Below are 27,881 nucleotides of genomic sequence, written 5' to 3'. Positions count from 1 at the left end.
TCTGAACCTGCAGCTGACCTGTTTTTCAACAGTAGATATAGATATATTACAAATCTCTTCACAGTCTCCTAGCTTTCTGCCAGGAAAGGCTCTGAGCAGAGAGCTTCTAACAAACTGCTGATAGGCAGCGGATGAGCAACATTAAATGCCCACTGCATGCATCCAGGCAGCACCCTAACCATGCTGGGAATGAATAAATAAGTCAACTATTAAATAATCTAGTTAATCTAAGACAGTCATCATCTTCTATGTGTAGGAGTAGGTCAGAACTAGTTTCTCATCATAGTTGCTTAAGGTAACATTTTTTCAAAACTGAGGATCAGAGGGACAGAACAGACCCCATCATTAGCACACAAGGAGGCCAGAGCACAACTCCAACTTCAATTCTTTATAAATGAAGTTGCAGTCTGACGACTGAAAGTTGGGGCCTAACCCAAATCAGTGAAAGGATAATTCAGTGTCCTTAAGATTATAGGAGTAATAATGTGATTCAATTTCCTCTATCGCAATTTCAGACGGATATGTCAGAAGGCCTTTGGCTAAATCTAGATACTTAGAAACTGACCATTTGATGAGGATCCAGGCCTCAGTTTATTTCCAAACCTCAGTTCACATTTTCTACCCTTAGTCAGAGGATGTTAGAACATGCAGTAGTGGATGTACAGCCTCCGTTTTGTCCCAGAGTCATCATTTCCCAGGCATTGGGGAAATCATTTAACCTCTTGGAGCCTCTTCACTGTCAGGTAGAGAAGACAGCTTTGTCCTGCCTGCCTTGCAACACTATTTTGAGAATTAAATGAGTTATTATGTCTGAAGCGCCTTCATAACTGACATACTACACAAATATACAATATCCTTAAGTTATTGTCCCCTATATAACTGGTAAAAAAACTGACATAATTTTTTTTAAAGTATTTGCAGTTTTTGGGCAGGGCTGGGTTTGAACCCACCACCTCCGGTATATGGGGCCGGTGCCCTACTCCTATGAGTCAGAGGCGCCACCCCAGACATAAATATTTTTATTCCTTCTGATCCATAGCTTTCCTATTGAAGCTGTCATGAAGCAAAGCTGTTCTAGAATCTTAAGACTTCTGAAGGAAATCTCTGTAGCGGGCTCTCACCAATACAGTCTTGTAAGTGCAGGGCCCAGGGCACTTGTCCTTCCTCACTGTGGATCAGAACCACCCATGATTATATTTTATAGCTCAAACCAATGCGAGCAACTTTCTAAGTTCTAAAAAATTGTGTTTCTGATTTTGGTCTGACACACAAAGCTGTGCATTTTAAATTTTAGAGTGTGAATTTAGCTTAAGTTTTAAAGAACATGAATTATGTTTACAGTTCTTAGTTGTTATTTTTTCTTAGTTAAAAACATTTATTTTTATGATTTCTAGATTTCAAGTCTTCAGAGCCTTGGCTATTTAGCTACGAAATTCTATAATTATAGATGCACTTTGAGGAGTGTGGAAAGTTAATGCAAGACAATTGGGAATACATTTTAGCCTCAGTATTAAGTTAATAAACTTAACTTTTTGAGACAGGGATATACTTTGGACTTAATTTGTTCATTCATATTTGGACTGGAATTTAAAATCAAATCACTAGGTGAAAAAATACAGTACAAGATGGCCTGGACCCTACCCACTCCATGGCTTCATCTCCAAGCCAGTCGACTGGCTGGTATGTCCTCAAAGATGGGAAAACAACGAGACCCCAATATATTTATCTACTCTTTATTTATTTATTTTTTATTTTAAGACTTACTTTATTTTTTACCATTTATTTTTTATTAATCATAAACTCATAGATCATGTATACAATATGCATTTATGGGGTACAGGTGCTGATTTCATATACAATTAGGAACGCTTATTAAAGCACCTAACCTCAGTAGCAGAGTAGCAGAAGGTCAGTGGCTTTCCACACCACTAGAGGGCAACACAGCGCTAGATAATTCACAGAAACATTTACAAATTCACACCTCTTCAAGGATAAATAGTGAGGTCTAATCTAATTACTTTAGCTTCAATTATAAACTTTATTTGCTAATCATTGCAGTATCATTAAATATTTCCCCAGAAGATATTTATAATATGAAATACAACACATTTACCGCTGACAAGCACATTTCAGTTAACCAATAAAAACTACATCAAAAACTGTTGAGAACAATCGCAAATAAAGAACAATCTTGTATTTTAAGAAGAGTACAACCTTATTTGAAAAGAAAATAAATTGTGTGAAACACACCAGCATGCATAAACATGTAACATGTAAATAAACCAACACACGCCTCCCCCCCACCCCGCCATGCTTACATGCACTCTTAACCCTTATCATGCTAAAAACTTTAGCATTTTCAAGTTTGTATTCCTCTTTTAGTCCCAAATAGTAGCTGATTTTGAATTCATGTGATTACTTCTGTGAGATTTGGGTTTTAGTTCCCAAAGAAGTAATAGTTCCACTGCAAGTTATTTTTAGTCAAGTTTATTTTCTAGAGAAAAAGAAACATTTGCTTTGGAACAAAAGGTAATAGCTGCTTGTAAGAACAGCAAATCTTCTGACAGAAAAGTAAATCTGTACAGGTTCAGTTACAGACATTTCTTTTAGTAAACAGGGAACCCCCTTGTGGTTCAGACAGTCTCTTGAAGGATGAAATAATTTCAACTCTGAAAAAGGTGACCTCACCAAAAATGATGTAATCTTTTTGAAAGAAAGAGAAATAACACAAGATAGTGTGTTACAATCTGAGGAACTTCCAGAGTGAAGTCATTCTCTAAAAATATTTTAATAATTTGGAGAGCTCTACAAGGTATTTTGTATCTTTCCTTTAAAAGATACTTTAACAAGTGTCCTATGCTCACCGACAGCTTTAAAAGCTCTATTCCAATGCTCCCTCCAACAAATAAAATGGGTCAACATATACAATTATAAGTAGAAAAACTAAAGTCTGAAGTTCCAGAAGATAGCTTTAGTTATTTTAAGCATTTAAGTAGTGTTTAATAAAAAGAAAACAATTTGTGCAATAAAGGGAACATTGGTTAGATAAAAATGTTTTTAAAAATTACTATTTTACATCTTTGTCAATTTCCTTCACAAGCAGAAACCCACACTCACCAACTCCAATTCCTCTTCCTCCGACTGCACTCAGCACATAAGAGGGATAAGAGAGTTACTAAGGCTGCTGCTACTCACAAACAAAATATTTCTTAAGAAAAACAGTTCGGACACTAGCAGTTGTCTGGCAGTCTAAAGAGATAATTATATACACAACAAGAATATAAATTACTTATTGTCTCTATACTTGTAGTTGATTTTTCAAAAGACTGGCAAAATTCTTTTAAACTCTCTAGGCCATGATTTAAAGACATCCTCCATTCTTCAACTCAGTCTGCCCTTACAATGGCCTCTCCTATACATAGGCAGGCCACTGTGACAATATTTAAAAGAAGTTCCTCATCATGACGCCAGTCTATATTTGGAACTTTGAGAATACTAGCTCTTGTATCTCAACCCTCCTATCACTACCCCATCTGGTCACACATGGCTATTTATTTCCTGCTATAGTCTGTACTACTTGGCAGGCAGAAATTGCTGAATGTTTTATTTTCCAGAGTAAGCTAGCACAGTGTTATGAAACAACAGGAACTCAAATATTTGTTAATAAATATATATGTTTATTATTTGCAAATACAGTTGTCATATTAAAATAATTTCAATGAAGAAAATAAAACTGGAGGAGAAATGAACTGATGTATAAAAGTCATATATAGAAAAAAATGAAACATATTTGCTTTTTTCTTACATATTTACAAATTAATATGCTAGAAATAATCCTATTAGGTTTTTTTTTTTGTCTTTTTAAAAATTTTACTTGAGTAAGCTATGTTTCTTTGTCAATCTGTGAAAACCGTCTTTATAAACACCACTGACAAATCAAGCCCCAATCTGGAAGCAGGTATCTCTGCAAATAAATAAAATAGGAAGGTGGCTGATTATTTACTCTGAAAAACAATCACTTGGCTCACAATTGCTATCTGAAATGTGAGTAAAATGCTCTTCAATTCTTTTGTTACAGATATCTTTACATATCCCTGACTATAAGATAGACATCAAAATACTATCAAATACTATGGGGATGTAAGCATGCACATTCTGTGTATACAGTTTGCACTTTAACTTATAGAGATGAAGATGTAAATAGCTAATACGGCAAATTTTCAGTTTTCCATGAAGATGGTTCATGATCTCTTAAAAAAGACATAACTTTATTCAGCAGTTGCTGAACTTGTAAATGTTGTATATTTGAAATTTTGCAGTTTACCAATGGTTCCTATAAACATATTTATATGCTTTAAGGGAAACTTCTTGTAGTTTTTTATTTCTGAAAGAGAATAGCAGGTATTACATATTCAGCTCCTGAAAGGTGATCCTAGTGACCATCCTAAATGCCATTTTTTCTTGGCATCTTTTTGGGGTATATTTCCTTGTTATATAGGTAAGTATCTGTCTATTTTAAACCCTCATTCTGAAATAATTTCCGACTTAGCATTAGTGAAGAATGCTCCCTCATACACATCCCTCAGCTTCTTCCAATGTTAATATCCCACAGAAACACAATGTGATTGTTAAAACTAATAAAAATAACACAACGCTAATTAAAGGTTTGGATTTTCCTTGGATTTCACCAGTCTTTCCACCCATGTCCTTTTTTTGAACCAGGATCAGATCCTGGATACCACATGCTTTTAGTTGTCATGTCTCCTTAATCTTCTCTGGTCTGTGACAGCTCTTCATTTGGTCCATGTTTTTCATGGCTTTTTGAGTTCTGATCGGGTATCTTGTAGAACCTAATCCCTAAACTGGGTTTGTCTATTCACAGTTAGATAGAGGGCATGGATTTTTGAAAGATTACTATAGAGGTGACAGGACTTTCCCAGTATATCATAAGGCACATATCATCTTGTGTTCCATTAATGGTGATGTTAACATTAATCTTCTAGTTAAGGTAGTGTTTTCTAGAATTCTCCACCATAAAATCACTGTTTTTCTCTTAAGTAATAAATATTTGGGAAGAGACACTATAAGGCTATGTAATACTGTGTCTCTCCTTAAATTTTCACCCATTAATTTTAGCATTTACCAACTCACCTTGCCTGCATGGATTACTACGGACTGTGGTGTTCTAATGGTGACTAGTTCCCTCATTCTTTCTATATTTTATTAATTACAATTCTTTCTGCAATTATTAATTATAGGCACAAGCCACCACACAAGACCAGAAGTGACATCTTGATAGTAGTTGAGTTTTCAAGTCCATTAGCCTGGTGTTATCTCTCTATTCCTCCAAGTTTTCTTTGATTTCTTTTGTTTTGTAGTTTTAGGCACACAGCATATTTTGTTACATTTGTACCTAGGTGTTTCTTCTCTTTCCTTTTGTTTGGGTGCCATTATGGTTTTTTTCTTTTTAATTTCAAATTTCTAATTGTTCGTTGCTGGGATAATACAATCAGCTTCTATATATTACTTTACACCTAAGGCCTTGCTTTGTGAACTTCAACATAGAAAATTGTATCTTTTGTGGACAGAGATGGTTTAATTTCTCCCTTCCCAATATGTATGCATTTTGTGCATTTTTTCTTCTCCAACCACTAGCTAGGACTTACAGCACAAAGTTGAGTATGAGTGGTGACAAAAAAACATCATTGCCTAGCTCCTAATATTAGAAGACTAAATGCATTTCCCTTGTGTCAGCTGTACCATTTTTGTAGCACTCTTTATCAGATTAAGTTCCCTTCTATTTCCACTTTGAGGAGAGGTTTTTTCTTTCTTTTTTAATTATGAATAAATGCTAAATTCTGTTAACATGATGAATTATGTTGATAAATTTTCAAATGTAAACTCAGCCTTGCATTCCTGGGATGAAACCCACTTGCACGGGTTCAAACCCAGCCCCGGTCAAACTGCAACAACAAAAAAAAATAGCCGGGCGTTGTGGCGGGCGCCTGTAGTCCCAGCTACTAGGGAGGCTGAGGCAAGAGAATCGCGGAAGCCCAGGAGTTAGAGGTTGCTGTGAGCCGTGTGACGCCACAGCACTCTACCAGAGGGCGGTACAGTGAGACTCTGTCTCTACAAAAAAAAAAAAGAAACCCACTTGCATCCAGATATATTATCCTCTTTATATATTGCAGAGTTTACTAATACTTTACTAAGGATTTTTATATCTACAGTTCATGAAGAATACTGGTTTGTAGTTTTTTCTCTTATAATGCCTTGTTCTAGTTTTGCATTATAGTAATACAGATCTAAAAAACGAGTTGGGAAGTGTTCTTTCCCTTTTTTCTGTAAGAGACTGTATAGAATTTGTATTATTTCTTCCTTAAATGTTTGGTATAATTTGCTGGTAAAATCACCAGGGTCTGGAGCTTTCTTCTAAGTTTTTAAACTAGGAATTCAGTTTTTTGAATAGGTAGTTACTATTCAGGTTAATTATCTCTTCTTCGGTGAGTTTAGCAATTCTTTGGTAGTATGTATTTTTCAAGGAATTTATCCATCTAAGCTATCCAATCTATTGAAATAGAGTTGTTTATAGAATTTTATTATCTTTGAGGGTTTTCTGGATGATATAATCTTTTACATTCTTGACACTGATAACTTGAATCTTCTCTTCTTTGGTTGACTTAGATAGAAGTTTATCAATTTTATTAATCTTCAAATCTTGGGGGTTTTCTTTTTTTTAATTTTATTAATTTCTGCTCTTTACATTTTCCTCTTTTCTGCTTGATCGGGTTAAGTTTGCTCTTTTCTTAAGTTTCTTAAGGTAAAAGCTTAGATTTCTGAATTGGGACATTTCTTCTTTCCTACTATAGGTATTTATTGCTATAAATCGCTCTACACTACTTTAGCTGTTCCTCAAAATTCTTTTTTTTTTTAAAATTACGTGTCACTCTGTTGCTCCTGGCTAGAGTGCTTTGGTGTTATAGCTCACAGCAACTTCACACTCCTGTCTCAGCATCCTGAGTAGCTGGGATTACAAGTGCCTGCCACAACGCCCAGCTAGTTATTTTAGTTAAGAGACAGGGTCTTGTTCTTGCTCAGGCTGGTCTTCAACTACTGACGAGCAATCCACCTGCCTTGGCTTCCCGGAGTACTAGGATTATAGGTGTGAGCTGTGACACCCGGTTGGGTCTCCAAAATTCTAACGATGCATTTTCATTCAGCTATTATGTATTTTTAAGTTTCTTTCTTTCTTTTGAGACATGAGTCTTAACTCTGTCGCCCTAGGTAGAGTACCATGGCATCATAACTCACAGCAATCTCAAACTCTTGGGTTCATGTGATTTTCTTGCCTCAGCCTTCCAAGTAGCTGGGACTCCAGGTACCTGCCACAACGCTCAGGTATTATTCTTGCTCAGGCTGGTCTTGAACTCCTGAGCTCAAGCAATCCATCTGGTTCAGCTTCCAAGAGTGCTAGGATTATAGGAGTAGCCATCACATCAGCTGTATTTTTAAATTTCCCTTGAGATTTCCTCTTTGGCCCACTGGTTATTTAAAAGTTTGTTGCTAAATATATGAAGATTTTCCTATTGTTTTTTTTTTGTTAATGATTTTTAGTTTAATTCATCATGGTCTGAGAATACATGTATGATTTCAATTCTTTGAAATTTGCTGAGGTTTGTTTTATGGCACAGGATATGGTCCATCTTGGTGAATATTATATGTGCACTTGAGAAAAATGTGTACTCTGCCCTTGTTGGGTGACGTGTTCTGCAAACATTTCTTAGGTTAGGTTAGTTGAATGTCAGATAATTAGGTACTGATTTTTCTGCTTGCTTTTTCTATCAATTACTGATAGAGGGATATTAAAGTCTCCAATTAGAATTGGGGATTTTTTGACTTTACCTTTTAGTTCTAACAGTTTTTGTTTTCTGTTATTTCGAAGGTCTGCTATTAGGTGCATATATATTAGTCATTTCTTAGAAGATGAACTATGTCACGTCCCTCTTTATCCCTGGATAGTATTTCCTGTTGTGAAATAAATATGTCTGCTTTAGCTTTGTTTTGGTTATTACTTACACAGTATATTTTTCTCCATCATTTTATCTGCACACCTATTTATCTTTATACTTAAAGTGGGTTGGGTTCCCTATACATGGTATATTGTTTGGTCTTCTTTTTTAAAAAAAAAAAAATCTGACAACCATGTCTTTTTACTGATGTGTTCTAACCACATTCAATGTGATTACTTATATGGCTAGATTAAAATCTACCATCTTGCTGTTTTTTACTTGTTTCATCTGTAGTTTTTCTCTTTTCTATTTCTTGGGCTTTTAGGAGTATTTTTTATAATTCCATTTTATCTCCTTTGTTGACTTTATTATTTTTTCTGAAGTTACACTAGGGTTTATAGCATACATCCTTAGTTACCCAGCATTCATCTTCCAGTAATATTGTATCATATATAAAATAAGGACCTACAACAGTATGCTCCCAGTTCTTCCCTGCCTCCCTCCCTCTGTTGTTATATATGTTATTTTTACACATGCTCTAGACACAAAATACATTACTACTATTTTTGCTTTATACATGCAGCTATATTTTGGAGCAATTAAAAAGTGGAAAATAACCAGATCTTGGTTTCTAACACCATTCTCCAATAAAAGAAGTCAAAGCTTCTTGGAGAAATGTTTCCCTCTAGGACTGAGGCAGGAAATACATAATATGTGCCTGGAACACACTGAGGTGCCAGAAAAATAAAGAAGCACATACCCCACCCCACCCCCCACAAAGATGATGGTATGTCAAAGGGACAAGAAACTAAATGAATAGCCCTCAAAAGCCAAAGCTGGATATTAGCAACAGAAGAAAAGTAGTACTCCATTATATCCCAAAGTATTAAAATCAATGCCCATGAGCCTGTATTTATACAAATAAGTGATTTGATAAATGATAGAGAACAGACAAATCTCCTTGTGCAGAAGAACTTATAACAATATATTTAAGTATATTTTCCTTAAGAGTCAACATAGAATCTACTCCCAACTCTTTAGGTAAGGGTTCCATATCGTGATTTTCTTCCAAAGACTGCATTATGGAAGGAGGGAAAAACAGTAACTTTACACAGAAGAAACCTGTAAAATACTGCGTCAGCCAGGTGACCAAGTTATTGTCAGTAGTAGTCATGTTGATACAGGTTCGACAATCCAAATGCAAAAATCTGAAATCTGAAATGCTCATAACCCAAATTCTTTTGAACACCAATGCAAATATCCCCAAATTAAAAAAAAAAAAAAAAGATACATGACTGGTACCCTTCTACCCCTCAAAACTGACGAAGTCCTGAAAGTGGAAAGTCTTAGAAATTTTCACCAACAAGGAATCTAAGGAGACATGATTACTAAATGTAAACTGGTATTCCAAAACAGAAAAAGATATGAGGTTAAAAACTAAGTAAATCTGAATAAAGTATGAATTTCAGTTAATAAAAATTAACATTGGTTCATTAATTATAACAAATGTACCATATTAACATAAGTTTTTAATAATAGAAAAACCTGTGTGTGGGTGGGTACATAGGAACTTTCTGTATTACTTTTGCAATCTTTCTATAAATCTAAAACTGTTCTAAAATAAACGTTTCATAAAATGTAGGGTAATGGACTTTATCTTCATTCACTCCACTTCCACTGTTCTTCATTTCCTTTTGCAGACTCAAGCTTTTGCTGCAATCATTTTCCTTCTGCTGAAGAGCATCGTTTTAGCTCCTGTAGAGTAGGTCTGCTGGCAATAAATTCCCATGATATTGTTTGAGAAAGTCTTTATTTCTCCTTCATTTCTTAAAGATTTTTGCTGGTTATAGAATTCTCAGTTGAAATTTTTTTTTTAAATTTCAGCACATTAAAGTGTTACTCCATTATTTTCTTGCTTGCACAGTATGGTATTAATTCTTATATCTGTTCTTCTGCATGTAACATATATCTTTTCTCTGGCTGTCTAAGATTTTTCTCTTTGTCTTTTGCTTTTAGCAATCTGAGTGTCAAAGTGTGTGTATGTGTGTTGGTGGTAGTATTGATCTTACTTTGGTATTGGTTACTACTTTTTATAATTATTATTCCTGCTCCATCCTCTCCCTTCTCTCCTTTTGGAATTCCAATTACAAATATGTTATACCATTTGATAAAGGCCAGACAAACCTTCTTATCCCTACCGCAGTGGCTATTCTTCCCCTCTCCTAGTTGTGTACCACAAGGGAGAGACTTTTTCAGGACATTTACAATCTCTTCTGTGAGCACCCAGTGGGGTTCATAGAGAAAAAGCCTACAAGAGAACATAGACTCACCCTGTGTTAACCTGTGGCCCCCACAAGTTTCACACAGTCCTGTCAGTGCACATTTGGCCTCCGGTAATTATGCTAGCTTATTACCTGTATCTTGCTCAGTGCTCAAATGTTGTCTCTCTCTGCAGTGTCTTTCTCTCCCTAGCTTCCAGGCCATTAGGTTGCCCTGAAATTTCAGCACTACAATGGATAGAAGGAAAACTTGCTGCATGCCCAAGTTTTTTTATTATAAGGTTGGGAGTGACAGTTTCCAGTTTTGTGCATCTCCGAACAAAAAAAGCACTTCTTTGTTTTTGATGCGGAGTATAAGACTTAAGAGATTTGGTCCAAATTCTGTTATGTAATACCTTAGACAAATAATAACTGTTAGCTCAGGTTCCTCATCTTTACCTTGCCACAATCACAGTCTAATTAAGAATCAAACGAGATAATGCATATATGATTATGTTCGGAACTTATCAAGGATTACACAATTGTGGAATTATTATCTAAGCCTGATAGCATCACTTTTACTTAGCAAAAAGGTGACTTAAACAGCTGCATACTTGGTATGTCATTTATTTATTTATTTATTTATTTTTTTTTTTTTTTTTGTAGAGACAGAGTCTCACTGTACCGCCCTCGGTAGAGTGTCGTGGTGTCACACGGCTCACAGCAACCTCTAACTCTTGGGCTTACGCGATTCTCTTGCCTCAGCCTCCCGAGTAGCTGGGACTACAGGCACTCGCCACAACGCCCGGCTATTTTTTTGTTGCAGTTTGGCCGGGGCTGGGTTTGAACCCGCCACCCTCGGCATATGGGGCCGGCGCCTTACTCACTGAGCCACAGGCGCCGCCCTTGGTATGTCATTTAGTAGTAGTCAAACAGTTGCTAAACTAAGAAAGATTTTAAAACTTGATTATATATTCCAATTATTTTCTACAAGAGGCTAAAAGAGATAAGGATATTTTCTGTTCTTCATAGACACAGAATACAAAAGCAAATGAGGCTAGAACGCTAAAGACATTGTCAAGGGGTGGTATGGAGGATATCTACAGTTTTTATGGAGTTAAACTGAAAGGTTGAGAAGGAACAAAGAAGGAAAATAATTTGGAGAGTGACTCATTCAAGTTTGTGTGTATTTTTCCCTATTCTACAATAGTTCTCCGTGGTAGACACAATTTTCTAACAAATAATTTAGTGTTTCCCTCACTGAAAAGCATGTATAATAGACTGAAAGTATATAAAATACAGAGAATACTTAAGTTATGTTTATATATTTGAGAATGAGTCTCTAAGCAAAGGTTCTAGCCTGGTATAATTAAACACCATAACCTCTCAGCCTTAATTTTAAATAACCATTAAGCAGATTTATTTCCTATTATTCTATAATCTGATTTTTTTAATTTAAAATATACTAGTCTCCTCAACTGCTAATTTTCAATATAAATATTCCTTATGAAAAGGTGTGGAGTCTATAGAGATGCAGAAAATTCTAAAGTAAGATATTCAGTTATGTGTTTTAAAGAATGAAACCAAAGAGAGGTTCAACTTACCAGTGGAGGCATCATGCCCTTACTTGAAGGGGGGATGACAACCCGAAGATCTGGTTTTCTACTATTCATTCCCAGATTACCACCACCTGGCGGAGGGGGAGACTTTGTAGGCATCACTTTGCCTAAACTATTTGCACCAGTAGTTCCAATCAAATTTGGAGAAGCTCTTGAGTTTACAAATCCATTTCCTGGAAAAAAGAAATACCATTCATTAACATGAAAAGAGCCATTAAGATACTTTGACACAAATACAATGTAAGTTTTCATCAGATCTTGTTGCAAATGAATTTATAACAATACTCACTATAAGTTGAGCCTCCCTTTTCTGAAATGCTTATAACCAGAAGTGTTTCCTATTTGGAATGTTTTAGATTTTAGAATATTTGCATCACATACTTACCGGATGGGTATCCCAAATGTGAAAATCTGAAATCCAGAATGTTCCAATGAGCATTTCCTTTGAGTATCATGTCAGTGCTCAAAAAGTTTCAGATTTTGGAACACTCTGGATTTGAGACACTCCATCTATAGTAACTAAGCTATATCTTCTGATATTTTAAAAATAGGCAAAGAAAGCCAACCAAAGTCTGAAATACATATAAAGCTTATGACCAATTCCACTTTTTCCCAGCATCACTGCTTGGACCTGCTGAGAGACATGTAAAACACAACACAACATTTCTAACAGAACATCTTATACTGAGGATCAAGATAACAGAGGTAATAAAAGAAAATATCTGAAACCAGCCTACTCGTTCATTTTTGTGACAAGTAAAGGCATGGTTACTACTAGATTAACACTTAACATAGGCCTAAAATTTGTCCTAATAATCTCACCCCAAGAAGACTGCTTAGAAGTGAAATAATTTGCCGTGAAGAACTGTAACGAATTAATGATGCAATGTATATATTTTCACTTTTTAAAAGATTCAGTGTTGGTTTATTAGAGAGGTCATAATTATGAGGCAACTACTACAGAGGACTCCACCTATAAAGAAGTAAAGAAAATGACAGAAAGGGAATTTAAAATATGGATGGTAAAAGCAAAAAAGGGAATTGATGAAAAACTAAAAAAAGGAACCAAAAAATTGATGCAAGATATAAAGTATACAGAAAGGATATAGTGCAGCTTAAGGAAATGAAGGAGTAAATGAGGGAACTTAAAGATGCAATAGAAAGTATCAACAGATTAGATCATGGAGAAGAAAGAATCTCAGAGATAAGAGTTTGATAAAGTTCATAAACTAACCCAGGTAGTTAAACAGGAAGAAAAGAAGAGAGAGAAAGCAGAACATTCACTCAGAGAATTACAGGACTTCACAAAGCATTCAAACATATGAATTACAGGGATCCCTGAAGGGGAAGAACATCCTAAAGGAATGGAAACCCTACTGGAACATATCATAAATAAAAATTCCCCAAGTTTCATTGAAGATTCTAAAATACTTCTTTTAGAGGAATATCAAACCCCAGGTCATCTCAACACAAATAGAGCTTCTCCAAGACACACTATAATGAACATGTCCAAAGTCCAAAGTCAAGACAAAAGAGAAAATTCTGCAAGCAGCCCAAAGTGTCAACTGACCTACACAGGCAGATCCATCAGGGTGACAGTGGACTTTTCAACTAAAACTTTCCAAGCCAGGAGAGAATGGTCATCTACTTTTAACCTTCTTAAATAATTCTCAGCCCAGAATTCTGTATCCTGCTAAACTAAGCTTCAAAATGGAGAATTCAAATCTTTTATTGATGTGCAAATATTGAAGAAATTCGCCCCAAGACTAGCTCTACATGAACTATTTACACCTATTCTCTACACTGACCACCACAATGGACCACCACCAAAGTAAACACCCAGAAATTAAAGGACAAAACCTAATTTCCACAATGTGCAAAGATAAAAGAAAGGGATCTTCACAAAATAAGATGAATAGAACTCCACCACACTTATCAATTCTCTTAATAAATTTTAATGGCTTGAATTCCCCACTGAAGAGGCACACACAGGCTGGTCACTTAGATAAAAATAAAAGCACAAGCAATCCATATGCTGTCTCCAGGAAACACACCTTACCTTGAAGGACAAGTCAAGACTCAGGATAAAGGGACAGAAAACAGTATTTCAGACAAATGGAAATCAGAAGAAAGGAAGGCTCCCAATCTTATTTTCAGATACAAGTGGAATTAAAGCAACTAAAGTCAAAAAAGACAAAGATGGACACTTCATGTTGCTTAAGGGAAAAATACAACAAGAGAACATTTCAATTCTAAGTATTTATGCATCCAAATTATATGTTCCCATATTTATGAAATAGATCTTTATGGGTCTGAGCAATATGATATCTCATAACACCATAATAACTAGGGACTTTAACAACCTCCTGACAGAACTGAACAGATCTTCTGAACAGAAACAAACAAAGCTACAAGGGATTCAGATATGACTCTAGAGCAAATGGACTTAAACATACATAGAACACACCATCCCCAAACTAAGGGATATACATTCTTCTTGTCAGCCCCTGGAACACACTCCAAAATACATCACATCCTAAGATACAAATCAAACCTCAACAAAATTAAGGGAATTGAAATTATACTTTGTATCTTCTCAGACCACAAGCCAATAAACGTGGAACTCAACTCCAACAAAAACGTTCATCCCCACACTAAGGCATGGAAATTAAATAATGACAGTTGGGTCAAGGATCAGATAAAGGAGGAAACTGGTAAATTTCTCAAACATAGAATAATGAGGCTACAAATATCAAAACCTGTGGGATACTACAAAAGCTGAGGTAAATTTATCTCATCAGATGGCTACATTTGAAAAACAGAAAGACAGTACAACAACAAACTAATGAAGCATCTTGAGGGAATGAAAAAGGAACAATCTAATCCCAAACCTAGCAGAACAAAAAAAAATAATCAATTTATTAAGTCAGAAATAAATGAAACTGAAAACAAAAGAATCATTCAGAAAATTAATGAAATGAGAAGTTGGTTCTTCTAAAAAAATAAATAAAATTGATAAATCTTTGTTCAGATTAACTAGAAACAGAAAAGTAAAATCTCTATCGGAAATGAAAAACCTTAATCAGAAATGAAAAAGGGGAAGTAACAACAGATATCACAGAGTTACAAAAGATTATCTCTGACTAGTATAAGAAACTCTATGCCCAGAAATTTGACAATGTGGAGGAAATGGACCAATAGCTGGCATCACACCATCTCCCTAGACTTAACCAAGAATAGCTCTCTTAAACAGACCAATATCAAGCTTGAAGAAACAATAAAAAAACCTACCAACAAAAAAATGCCCTGGATCAGATGACTTCATACCAGAATTCTATCAAACCTTTAAAGAAGAGCTTATATCCATACTGTAGAAACTATTCCAAAACAATAAAAAGGAAGGAATCTTCTCAAACACATTATATGAAGCAAATATCCTTGATACAAAAACCAGGAAAACACCCAACTAAAAAGGAGAAGTAGAGATCAACTTCACTAATGAATACAGATGCAAAAATACTGAACAAAATCCTAGCCAACAGATTACAACTACACGTTAAAAATATTATACATCACGATCAAGTAGGCTTCATCCTGGGGATGCAAGGCTGGTTTTTTGTTTTTTTTTTTGTAGAGACAGAGTCTCACTTTACCGCCTTCAGTAGGGTGCCATGATGTCACAGGACTCACAGCAACCTCTAGCTCTTGGGCTTCCACGATTCTCCTGCCTCAGCCTCCCGAGCAGCTGGGATTACAGGCGCCCACCACAACGTCCGGCTATTTTTTGGTTGCAGTTCAGCCCAGGGCTGAGGTTTGAACTCGCCACCCTCAGTATATGGGGCTGGTGCCCTACTCACTGAGCCACAGGCGCCACCCATAAGGCTGGTTTAACTTACACGAATCCATTAAATGTAATTCATCATATCAATAAAAACAAAAACAAAGGTCAAAAGATCTTCTCAACAGATGGAGAAAAAGCTTTTGATAAAATCCAGCATCCTTTTCTAATAAGAACACTTAAGAATATACAGCTAAAGATGGAAATATAGGCATAGGTGGCACATTTCTTAGACTGACTGAAGCCATCTACAACACACCCAAAGCTAGTATCATACTGAATGGAGTAAAACTGAAAGCTTTTTCACTCAGACCTGGAGCTAGACAAGGATGTCCTCTATCGCCGCTACTATTCAACATAGTGCTGGAAGTTCTAGGCAATGCAATCAATCAGACAAAAAAAGGGCATAAAAGGCATTCCAATGGGGACAGAGGAGGTCAAACTCTCATTCTTTGCTGATGATATGATCTTATACACAGAGAACCCCAGAGACTCAATCACAAGATTCCTGGAAGTGATGAAGAAATACAGTAATGTCTCAGGATATAAAAAACCAATGTCTACAAATCAGTAGCCTTTGTATATGCCAATTAACAGCCATGTTGAGAAACTAATCAAAGACACAATTCCCTTCACAGAAGCTTCAAAGAAAATGAAATACCTAGGAATATACTGAACAAAAGAGGTGAAAGATCTTTACAAAGAGAATTATGAACCCCAAGAAAACAGCAGAAGACATTAACAAATGGAAGAGCATACCGTGCTCCTGGCTGGAAAGAATCAACACTGTTAAAATGTCTATACTTCCCAAAGCAATCTACAGATTCAATGCGATCCCCATTAAAATACCAATCATGCTTTGAAGAACTAGATAAAATAGTTCTTTGTTTCGTATGGACCAAAAAAGGCCCATATAGCCAACGCAATTTTTAGTGATACAAACAACGCTTAATGGGTACAGTGTAGGGGTGTATGGCACACCTTTTGGGTTAGGGGCACAACAAGGACTCAACCTGACAAATTCAAATATTGTGACCTGGTTATTTGTACCCTCACATCAACCTGAAATTAAAGTAAAGTAAAATAAATAAAGTAAAAAGTAAAGTAAAATAAAATAAAATTTGAAAAAAAAGAGAGATCATAAAGAAAACTTGCTGAAGAAAATTAAAATTTCACTATGTCTATCTCCTTATAGAGTTTGAAAAAGAGATGTTACTTAGGTGAGATTTTTTAAATATGTGAAACTAAAAATTAATGTTTTATAAATGTGATATAATCAACTGTTGGATCCTAATCACTAAATGTTCAAGTTTGGTATCTGAATAAAAAGGCACAAAGACAAAAGAGGCAATATGTGCTTCTTAGAAATGGGCGTACACCTCTCCAGCAGTTGTCAATCAGAATTACACGGTTCCAGAAGACCTTCCTTACTCTTACGCAATTCCTCTTGCTTTCCCCTACCAGCTTTACCTCATTTGTATCATTTTAATTTTGCTGTGGGAACTGGTATTTCAGTTACCTTTATGAGGCTACTGCCTGCATCCTGCTCCCATTATCTTGAAGGGGTAGGTATTGAATCTGGGCTGCATCTCCTTTCCACACCCCATACAGTAATTTTCTGCATGTTGGTTAAGTTCAGAAATCAGTACAGAACAAAAAACACCACTCACTAGGTTAACCCCTGTGGAGCAGAGTTCATTCACAAAGTTAAAGGTAACTGATAAGCCAATATCTGGAGGATACAAAATGTTTACCAAATAATTTTATTCAAAAATAGGAGGGTTTAATAGAAATTTCATATTACCTAGCAATACTAAAATGTTTGTTAGCAGCTGAGCACAGTAGCTCAGTGAGTAGGGCGCCCGACACATACACCGAGGCTGGCAGGTTCAAGTCCAGCCCAGGCCTGCTAAACAGCTATGACAACTACAACAACAACAACAACAACAAAATAGCTGGGCACTGTGGTGGGTGCCTGTAGTCCCAGCTACTAGGGAGGCTGAGGCAAGAGAATCGCTAAAGCCCAAGAGTTTGAGGTTGCTGTGAGCTGTCATGTCACAGCACTCTACCAAGGACGACATAATGAGACTCTGTCTCAGAAAAAAAAAAAAAAAGTTCCTTAGCAATGTTTCCCTTAACAATGGCAAATTTGTGTGCTAAATCTGTCATTATTTAGAAGATTCTTCTTTACTTGATTTATACTCAAATCAGGATAAAAGAATACTTCCTCTCAAAGACATTATAAGATGCTTGCAAACAAACAATTTAGAGGAACACACCAACAAGAAGCACAAATAGTTATTTCCCAAGTGGTGTCTATGATGCCTTTTAACTAGATATGATACCACAGTAACCTGACAATCAAGTTACAAGAGTAAAAGCAAAGTTAAAAGCAGTTACTTCTTAGTGTGAAGTCAAGAGTCAAGAGTGTTTGATAAGTTGCCACACTAAAGCCAAGATAATCTCAAATGCATGACTTGTTATTTTGTAGAGTGTAGTGATATAATATAAACTTTCTTACCTACAGTTCAATTTTTATAACAAAAATGAAGACATTGTTGAGATAGACTTTCAAGACAGACACTCTCAGTATATAACTCTTCTTACCACAATCTACAAATGTAGGAACCAGAATATCTACTTTAAATGAATAAATCCAATGTGATTGTCGTTAAAATGTGGTTTCAGTTTTCATGGTAATTTACTATCCTAAAACAAATGTGAAAAAAAAAATGCTCTTGAGCAAACTGCATTCTACTGCTGTAAGGCAATCAACTGTATCAGTCTGGCTCATATTTCAGAATATAAATCACACTGGCTGAAATAATACACTCAAGAGGCTGGTGAGTACTCCATGTCCTTAATATACTCTTCTAGTGTTGAACTGCAGAACAATGATGTCATTAATGTTTTAGTATGAATTCATTTCAGAAGTTCAAGTGACATGCAAACTTCAGAGAATTCTGAAAAACTCAAAGCAAGGTTCAAGAACTGATGTTTTTATATTTGGCAAAATTTTCATAAAATTTGACATTCAGCTGATTCTCCAACAAAAATACATTTTAAGTTGTCAAATAATGTCATTTACATAAAGAAATGCTTGAGATTTCTGAATCTAAAAAGACCATGGGTTTTGAAGTAATTAATGACACATCTGATTCAGTGAAAATTTCTGTAAGAGGGACAACGTGAATCCTATCCATTAGAAATTTATAATCGAAACCAGGCAATGCTCAGGGGACCCTGCTTCTTCTCTTTCTGAATACTCTATTTCCCCTCTCGACCTCTCTTCAGTGGGCAGCCCTGAAGAGGCAACATTTCTCCTCCTCTTTCAGAAGAGACTTCATGACTCCTCATGGACCATGATGGTTGAAGCACACATGCCTCCTTGAGAATGACTCTGAAATCTGCATTTCTGCTTTGTCCTTCCTAATTTCTAGTCCATATTGAGTCATTTGGTAACCATTTTCCTCCAGACATGCTGCTATCATCAACTCAGTCGGTTCTAAACATCTGCACTCCTGCCATCCTCAGCCATCCCATCTCCATCTTCACAGAACAACCCAGCTTTGTCCCTTCTTTCATTGCCACATCTTCCAACTCCTCTTTTGAACTGTCAGTGCTTCTGTTACAATGCAGACCCTTATTTCACCTTCATTCAACCCTCAACAATTCCAAGAGCTTCTTGAGCTTTTCAACTTGTAATCCTGTATTGTATTCCTTCCCTTTCTTAACATGTTTTAAAAAAAGTAAACTTGCTGGACACCTAGGATTTTACTTTATGCTTGATATTTAAACATAGGCTTTGAATCCCCAAAGACATGTGAACTACAATAAACTGAGTGTTAAGTGTAAACTCTCAGTAGAGAAATATACCTAGTAAATGATAATCAAATAAGCAGACTGCTACTATGAAAAGTCTATCCAATTCACAATATGTACACAGCTGCCAGGTTTTATTTGCACAGATAATGAAACTTTGGATTTTCCTTCCTTTTTATTTTCCACATGCGTATTTTTGGCATAGTTTAAAATCACCACTAAAAAGTAATTCAGCTGAAATTTTATTCAATTTTCATATTGTTGAATATGTTGATTTCTTATTATTCATTACTATAAATAGTTACAATGAAGCTTTACTTATTCTAATTTACTTCTTTAGGAGATTCCCAGAAATGGTATTGGTGGGCTTAGAGATACAAACATTGTAACAAAGACTGAAACATCTTCCAAAACCTATCCAGAACAGGTTTTACAAAGCCATGAAAGCACACATGAAACCACCATGCCTTTATCAGCACTGTATGTCACAGCAACAAGTGGTAACAGTTGGGAATTAATAAACAGTAATTTTTTGGCCATTTGAATTTCACGATTACTATCAACAATGAACATTCTTTTCAATTTTTAAAATACCAGTTGGGTTTCTTTTTTGAATTGTTTATTTTGGCACCATTCCATGTATAATCACTCATTAAACATTCTTCTACCTGTTGCTTGGATCTTACCTCACCTTTTCTCTTAAGAATGAGGAATATATATTCTCTCACATAAGACTGGAGGAAGAGTGGTCTCAGGTTCAGTTGCTTCAGTGGCTCAACACTGTGGAACCCAAGTCTCCCCACATTTTCACTTTGTTATCCTTGGCATGTTGGCTTGTCATTTTAAACAGACTCCCTTCATGACTTCAAGATGGGTGTTGCCACATGTAGACAACAATGCCCAAAGACTCAAGGGCTACCAAAAGTCCTTCTGTTGAGTCTGTGAATTTTCTCTCTAGATTTTGGAATTTATAGTATAAATACCACTTTCCATTCTCTTAAAACTTTTAAAGTCCCTTCATATTTGTGGTTATAGTTTTTTTATATCTAGTATATTATACTCATTTTAAAAACTTTTTTATTGTTAATATAACACATATACAGAAAATGGACAAAACAAAATCTTACAGATTAAGGATAAAACAAAGAGATCCATGTAACTGCCATTTAGATCAGGAAAATGAATATTACCAGAACCCCCTAACTGAGAACCCTAAGACACTACCATAATCTCACCTTACCAAAGTAACCACTATCACGACTTCTTTGGTAATTCTTGTTTTTCTTTATAGTTTTACCATCCAGCTACACAAGTATTCTTAACTAGTTTTATTTGCCTACTTTTGAAACATCATGTAGATAGAATCATAATCATTGGGTATGTATTTGTAATCTACCTTTACCTCTTCATATTCGTTCAGTGAAATTCATCCATTATCAAGTTCTCTTGTGGTTTCTTCATTTTCACTGTGGTACAATATTCTTTCACATGAACATGTTACCATTTATTTATTCATTCTTTTTTTTTCTTTTCTAGAGACAGGTTGTGGGTATTTTGCCAAGGCTGACTTTGACCATTTTTTTTTTTTATTGTTAAATCATGGCTGTGTACATTAGTGCAATCAAGGGGTACAATGTGCAGGTTTCATACACAATCTGAAATATTCTCATCAAACTGTTCAACGTAGCCTTCATGGCATTTTCTTAGTTACTGTATATAGGCATTTGTATTCTGCATTTAGTAAGATTCACCTGTACCCATTCTAAGATGCACCATAGATGTGGCCCCATCCATTAACCTCCCCCTCCACCAAAACCTCCCACCTCCCTTCCCCTTCCTTGGCCCTTTCCCCATAGTCTTGTGCTATAGTTGGGTTATAGCCTTCATGTGAAAGCTAAAGTTTAGCTTCATAGCAGAGCTAAGTACAAAGGATACTTTATCTTCCATTCCTCAGATAATTTGCTAAGAAGAATATGTTCCAGCTCCATCCATGTAAACATGAAAGAGGTAAAGTCTCCATCTTTCTTTAAGGCTGCATAATATTCCATGGTATACATGTACCACAATTTGCTAGTCCATTTGTGGGTCGATGGACACTTGGGCTTCTTCCATGACTATGGAAAGGGGCTGCAATAAACATTCTGGTACAGATGTATTTGTTATATTGTGACTTTTGGTCTTTGGGGTATAAACCTAGTAAAGGAATTATAAGATCGAATGGCAGGTCTATTTTTAGGTCTCTAAGTATTCTCAAAACATCCCTCCAGAAGGAATGTATTAGTGTGCATTCCCACCAGCAGTATAGAAGTGTGCCCTTTTCTCCACATCCACCCCACCATCTCTGGTTTTGGGATTTTGTTATGTGGGCTACTCTTACTGGGGTTAGGTGGTATCTCAAAGTAGTTTTGATTTGCATTTCTCTGATGATTAAGGATGATGAGCTTTTTTTCGTATGTTTGTAGATTGTGCGTCCGTCTTCTTTAGAGAAGTTTCTCTTCAAGTCCCTTTCCCACCCTGAGATGGAATCACGTGTTCTTTTCTTGCTAATACATTTGAGTTCTCTGTGGATTCTGGTTATTAGACCTTTATCGGAGGTATAACCTGCAAATATTTTCTCCCATTCTGAGGGCTGTCTGCTTGCTTTACTCACTATGTTCTTGGCTGTGCAGAAGCTTTTTAGTTTGATCAGGTCCCAGTAGTGTATTTTTGACACTGCTTCAATTGCCGAGGGAGTCCTCGTCATAAAATATTCACCCAGGCCAATTCCTTTGAGAGTTTTCCCTGCACTTTCTTCAAGTATTTTTATAGTTTCATGTCTTAAGTTTAAATCTTTTATCCAGTGAGAGTCTATATTACATAATGGTGAAAGGTGTGGGTCCAGTTTCAACCTTCTACAGGTTGCCAACCAGTTCACCCAGCACCATTTATCAAATAGGGAATCTTTTCCCCACTGAATGTTTTTAATTGGCTTGTCAAAGATCAGATAATGGTAAGTAGCTGGATTCATCTCTTGATTCTCTATTCTGTTCCAGACAGCTACTTCTCTGCTTTTGTGCCAGTACCATGCTGTTTTGATCATTATCAATTTATAGTACAGTCTCAGGTCTGGTAGCGTGATTCCTCCTGCTTTGTTTTTATTGCTCAGTAATGTTTTGGCTATTCGAAGTTTTTTTCTGATTCCATATAAAATGAAGTATTATTTTTTCAAGATCTTTAAAATATGACAATGGAGCTTTAATAGGAATTAAAATTGTATATTGCTTTGGGTAGTATGGACATTTTAACAATGTTGATTCTTCCCAGCCATGAGCATGGTATGTTTTTCCATCTGTTAACATCTTCAGCTATTTCTTTTCTTAAGGTTTCATAGTTCTCTTTGTATAGATCTTTCACATCCTTTGTTAGGTATACTCCCAAATATTTCATCTTCTTTGGCACTACTGTGAAAGGAATAGAGTCCTTGACTGTTTCTTCGGCTAGGCTATTCTTGGTATATATAAAGGGTACAGATTTATGGGTGTTGATTTTGTAGCCTGAGACATTGCTGTATTCCTTGATCACTTCTAAAAGTTTTGTAGTAGAATCCCTAGTGTTTTCCAAATATACCATCATATCATCTGCGAAGAGTGAAAGTTTGATCTCTTCTGACCCTATGTGGATACCCTTGATCGCCTTTTCTTCCCTAATTGCAATGGCTAAAACTTCCATTACAATGTTAAAGAGCAATGGAGACAATGGGCAACCTTGCCTGGTTCCTGATCTAAGTGGAAATGATTTCAATTTAACTCCATTCAATACGACATTGGCTGTGGGTTTGCTGTAGATGGCCTGTATTAGTTTAAGAAATGTCCCTTCTATACCCATTTTCTTAAGTGTTCTGATCATGAAGGGATGCTGGATATTATTATCAAAAGCTTTTTCTGCATCAATTGAAAGAATCATATGGTCCTTATTTTTTAGTTTGTTTATGTATTGAATTACATTTATAGATTTACGTATATTGAACCAGCCTTGAGACCCTGGGATAAATCCCACTTTGTCATGGTGTGTAATTTTTTTGATGTGTTGTTGGATTCTGTTTGTTAGGATCTTATTGAGTATTTTAGCATCAATATTCATTAGTGATATTGGTCTTAATTTTCTTTTCTTGTTGGGTCTTTCCCTGGTTTGGGGATCAAGGTGATGTTTGCTTCGTAGAATGTGTTGGGTAATATTCGTTCTTTTTCCATACTACTAAAGGGGTTTAGTAGTATAGGTACTAGTTCTTCTTTAAAGGTTTGGTAGAATTCTGACATAAAGCCATCTGGTCCTGGGCTTTTCTTTTTAGGGAGATTTTGTATAGTTGATGCTATTTCAGAACTTGATATAGGCCTGTTCAACATTTCCACTTCGTTCTGGCTAAGTCTTGGTAGGTGGTGTACTTCCAGGTATTGGTCGATTTCTTTCAGATTTTCGTATTTCTGAGAGTAGAGTTTCTTGTAATATTCGTTAAGGATTTTTTGAATTTCTGAGGGGTCTGTTGTAGTTTCATCATTACCATTTGTGATTGATGAAATTAAGAGATTTTACTCTTTTTCGTCCTGGTTAGGTTGGCCAAAGGTTTATCTATTTATTGATCTTTTCAAAAAACCAACTTTGGGATTTATTGATCTGTTGTATAGTTCTTTTGTTTTCAATTTCATTTAGCTCTGCTTTGATTTTGGCTATTTCTTTTCTTCTGCTGGGTTTGGGTTTGGACTGTTCTTCCTTCTCCAGTTGCTTGAGATGTCCCATTAAGTTATTAACTTCCTCTCTTTCTGTTTTCTTGAGGAAGGCTTGCAGTGCTATAAATTTTCCACTTAGTATTGCCTTTGCAGTACTAAGAGGTTCTGGTAATTCGTGTCTTGATTGTTGTTTAATTCCAAAAATTTGGTGATTTCCTTCTTAATCTCGTCTATAAACCCATCTATCCTTCAGCATAAGGTTGTTTAGCTTCCATGTTCTTGTATGGGTATGCAGGTTCCTGTTGTTATTGAGTTCAACTTTTATTCCATGATGGTCTAAGAAGATGCAAGGAATAATTTCAATTTTTTAAATTTGCTGAGGTTAGATCTGTGGCCTAGGATGTGGTCGATTTTGGAGTATGTTCCGTGGGCTGATGAGAAGAATGTGTATTCAGTTTTGTTGGGATGAAATGTTCTGTAGATGTCCGTTAAGTCCAGATGTTGAATTGTTGAGTTTAAATCTAAAATTTCTTTGCTTAGCTTCTTTTTGGAGGCTCTATCCAGCACTACTAAAGGGGTGTTAAAATCTCCAACTACTATGGAAGTGGAGGAAATTGAGTTGCTCATGTCTGTTAGAGTTTCTCTTATAAATTGAGTTGTGTTGTGGTTGGGTGCATAAATATTAATAATTGAGATTTCATCATATTGAGTATTACCTTTAACAAATATGAAGTGTCCATCCTTATCCTTCCATATTTTGGTTGGTTTAAAGCCTATTGCGTCTGTGAACAGGATTGCAATGCCTGCTTTTTTCTGCTTTCCATTTGCCTGGAATATAGATGACCATCCCTTCACCTTGAGTCTGTATTTGTCTTTTAATGTAAGATGCGATTCTTGTATGCAGCAGATATCTGGCTTGAGTTTTTGTATCCAGTCAGCCAACCTGTGCTTCTTTAGAAGACAGTTTAAACCATTCACATTAATTGAGAATATTGATAAGCCTTTCAAGAATCCAGTGGACATTTTTAATCCTTTTGCAACTGTGGAAGTTGGAATTTGATCAAAATTTTCTGGGTGAGTTTACTTTTGTGGTGGAGGATTACGCTGGTCTTTATGGAGGATAGGTCTGAGAATATCCTGGAGAGCTGGTTTAGTTACCGCAAATTTCTTCAACATGTGAATGTCATTGAAGTATTTAATTTCTCCATAATAAATGAAACTCAGTTTAGCTGGGTATATGATCCTGGGTTGAAAGTTATTTTGTTTTAGGAGATTCAAAGTCGATGACCATCCTCTTCTAGCTTGAAAGGTTTCAGCAGAGAGATCTGCAGTTATTCTAATATTCTTTCCCTTGTAGGTAATGGGTTTCTTTCGTCTTGCAGCTTTCAGAATGTTCTCCTTCATATTAACTTTAGTGAAATTGATTATGATGTGTCTGGGGGATGTCTTATTTGGGTTGAGTCGTGCTGGAGTTCTGAAACTGTCTGCTATCTGAATTTCAGAATCTCTTGGCATGTCTGGAAAGTTCTCCTTCATAATCTCAAGGGGAAGAGACTCTGTGCCTTGTGAAGCCACTTCGTCGCTTTCAGGGATCCCTGTAACACGAATGTTGGTTTTCTTCGAATTATTCCAGAGCTCTCTGAGAGAGTGATCTGTTTTCGCCCTCCATTTCTCATCATTTGAGAGTATGGGAGCGTTCAAAAACTTTGTCTTCAATGTCAGACATCCTTTCTTCTGCTTGCTCCATTCTGTTACTGAGGGATTCTACTGTGTTTCTCAGATCTTTGAGGGATGCAACTTCTTGTCTCAATGTGTCAAAATCTTTGGTCATTTGGTCTTTGAATTTGTTGAGTTCTTGAGATATCTATTGGGTTACTGCTTGGAGTTCTAATTCAATCTTATTTGCTATCCAGATTCTGAATTCGATTTGTGACATCTCAGCTATTTGTGCATGGGATCTTGTGCTGTGTCTGCCCCATTGATCCTTGGGGGAGTTGATCTACTCTGATTATTTATATTGCCAGAGTTTTTCATATTGCCTCATGATTGTTTTTCACCGTTGCCTCTGGCTGTCCTCAGAGTTCGGGAGGTTTCTCTCCAAGATTAGATCCCAGCGGGATCACTGTATTGTTGCTTGATCTTTGTACAGAGTGACCCTGTGTAGTTCCTCTGGGGCTGCTCCAGCTAGGGAGTTCTGGTTGTGGAAGCAGCTCCGGCGTGTGACACACCTGGATCCAGCAACAGGGCAGGAGGTGGTGCGCACGGTTCTGGGAGTGCCTGGCCCCCAGTGACTTTGGCACAGAAAGCCCAAGGCTCCAGCAGTCTCTGGCCAGGAGAAGGGCTCTGCGTAGAGGTAGGGAGGGCTCCAGAGGGCACACAGCTACCAGTATCCCTGGCCTGATGAGCGGGCCAGTGTGGAGGCTGGGAGGACACAGGAGGGAGGACACAGGGTTGCACGGCTCCTGCAGTTCCTGGTCAGGGCACGCGGAGGCCCGGGTAGTGCAGGGTCGTGGCACAGATCTTATGGAGGTCCAGGCAGCACCAAGCTCAGGAATTTGAGGTTGCTATGAGCTGTGACACCACAGCACTCTACCCAGGGCAACAGCCCAAGCCTCCAGTGTGCCAAAACCGTCTCACTCTGCCCCTAAGAGTTAAGGCTGTAAGGCAGCTCAGTCCCTGCCTTTAGGCTGCTCAGTTGCTAGGTTACCAGGTCCCGCTCCTTGCTCTGGGACCCGGAGGGTGGAGCCTGCCAGGGCAGTTCTCTCACACAATGGCTCCTCTGCCTGGGGCCCCAGACAATGCCCAAAGTTCTCCGCACTCCTGCCTAAGCTCTCCCCAAGGCAGTTCAACTGAGTGCCAAGTCCAAAAACACCAAAACAGTTCACAGGTAAGGCTTTTCCGGTTTGCAGTCTCACTGTTGCTTGTTCTCATGGTTGCTGGTGTGATTAGGTCAATCAAACACACGCAACCACTTGCCAGTTTCCCACTGCTTTTGTCCTCCTCTTGGGGTCCAGAAGTCCCTTGCTGACTCCCTGTGTCCTCAAAGGGATGATTATAGGCAGATATCACCAGCCAGAGATGTCTGGAGTCTTATCTCCCCAGACTCACCATGCCCAGTTGCAGGGAAGCTGTTACTCGGTCGCCATCTTTAATACAATCATCCGAGGTTGACTTTGAATTAATAGCCTCAAGTGATCATCCTGCCTTAACCTTCTGAAATGCTGGGATTACAGGTGTAAACCACGCTGTCCAGCCCATATACATTACAATGTTGATAGAAATCTCGATTATTTCTAGATGTTGACTATAACATACAGATCTTTTACATATCTTTTTGTGTACTTTATGGTGCACAAATGCATTTCTTTATAACATACAAGGATGAGCAAAAATGCTAGGCTATAAAATAAGCATATCTGCAACTTTAAGAGATTAAAGCCGAAATAGTTACAATAATTTGTATTCCCATCATCAGCATAAGAGTCCTTGTGTTTTTCTACAGCCTTGTCAATACTTGATACAACCTATTTTGATCTGGCCATTCTCGTAGGTATATGGTGATCTTTCCGTGTAGTTTTCATTCTCTATTTCTGTAACTATGGAAATTGAGCATCTTCTCATGCTTTGTAAGT

At 36.8% G+C, this 27,881-nt stretch overlaps 1 protein-coding gene across 27 annotated transcripts in view; it reads right to left on the bottom strand.

The window, feature by feature from the left end:
• Positions 1–27,881, bottom strand: part of MEF2A (myocyte enhancer factor 2A) — a 145,040-nt gene that overhangs the window by 10,356 nt on the left and 106,803 nt on the right. For 17 of the 27 annotated variants that reach the window (XM_053581810.1, XM_053581806.1, XM_053581805.1 and 14 more), the window contains 2 exons: positions 11,872–12,059; positions 3,118–3,141 (listed from right to left, as the gene is read on the bottom strand). In XM_053581810.1, the coding sequence (XP_053437785.1) occupies positions 3,118–3,141; positions 11,872–12,059 (212 nt within the window). The remainder of the gene's footprint in view (positions 1–3,117; positions 3,142–11,871; positions 12,060–27,881) is intronic. The other 10 variants (XM_053581831.1, XM_053581819.1, XM_053581826.1 and 7 more) reach the window with 1 other exon arrangement.

This window comes from Nycticebus coucang, chromosome 2, assembly GCF_027406575.1.
Source record: "Nycticebus coucang isolate mNycCou1 chromosome 2, mNycCou1.pri, whole genome shotgun sequence".
In the NCBI taxonomy this organism is placed as follows: domain Eukaryota; kingdom Metazoa; phylum Chordata; class Mammalia; order Primates; family Lorisidae; genus Nycticebus; species Nycticebus coucang.
This window is presented reverse-complemented; position numbering and strand designations above follow the sequence as displayed.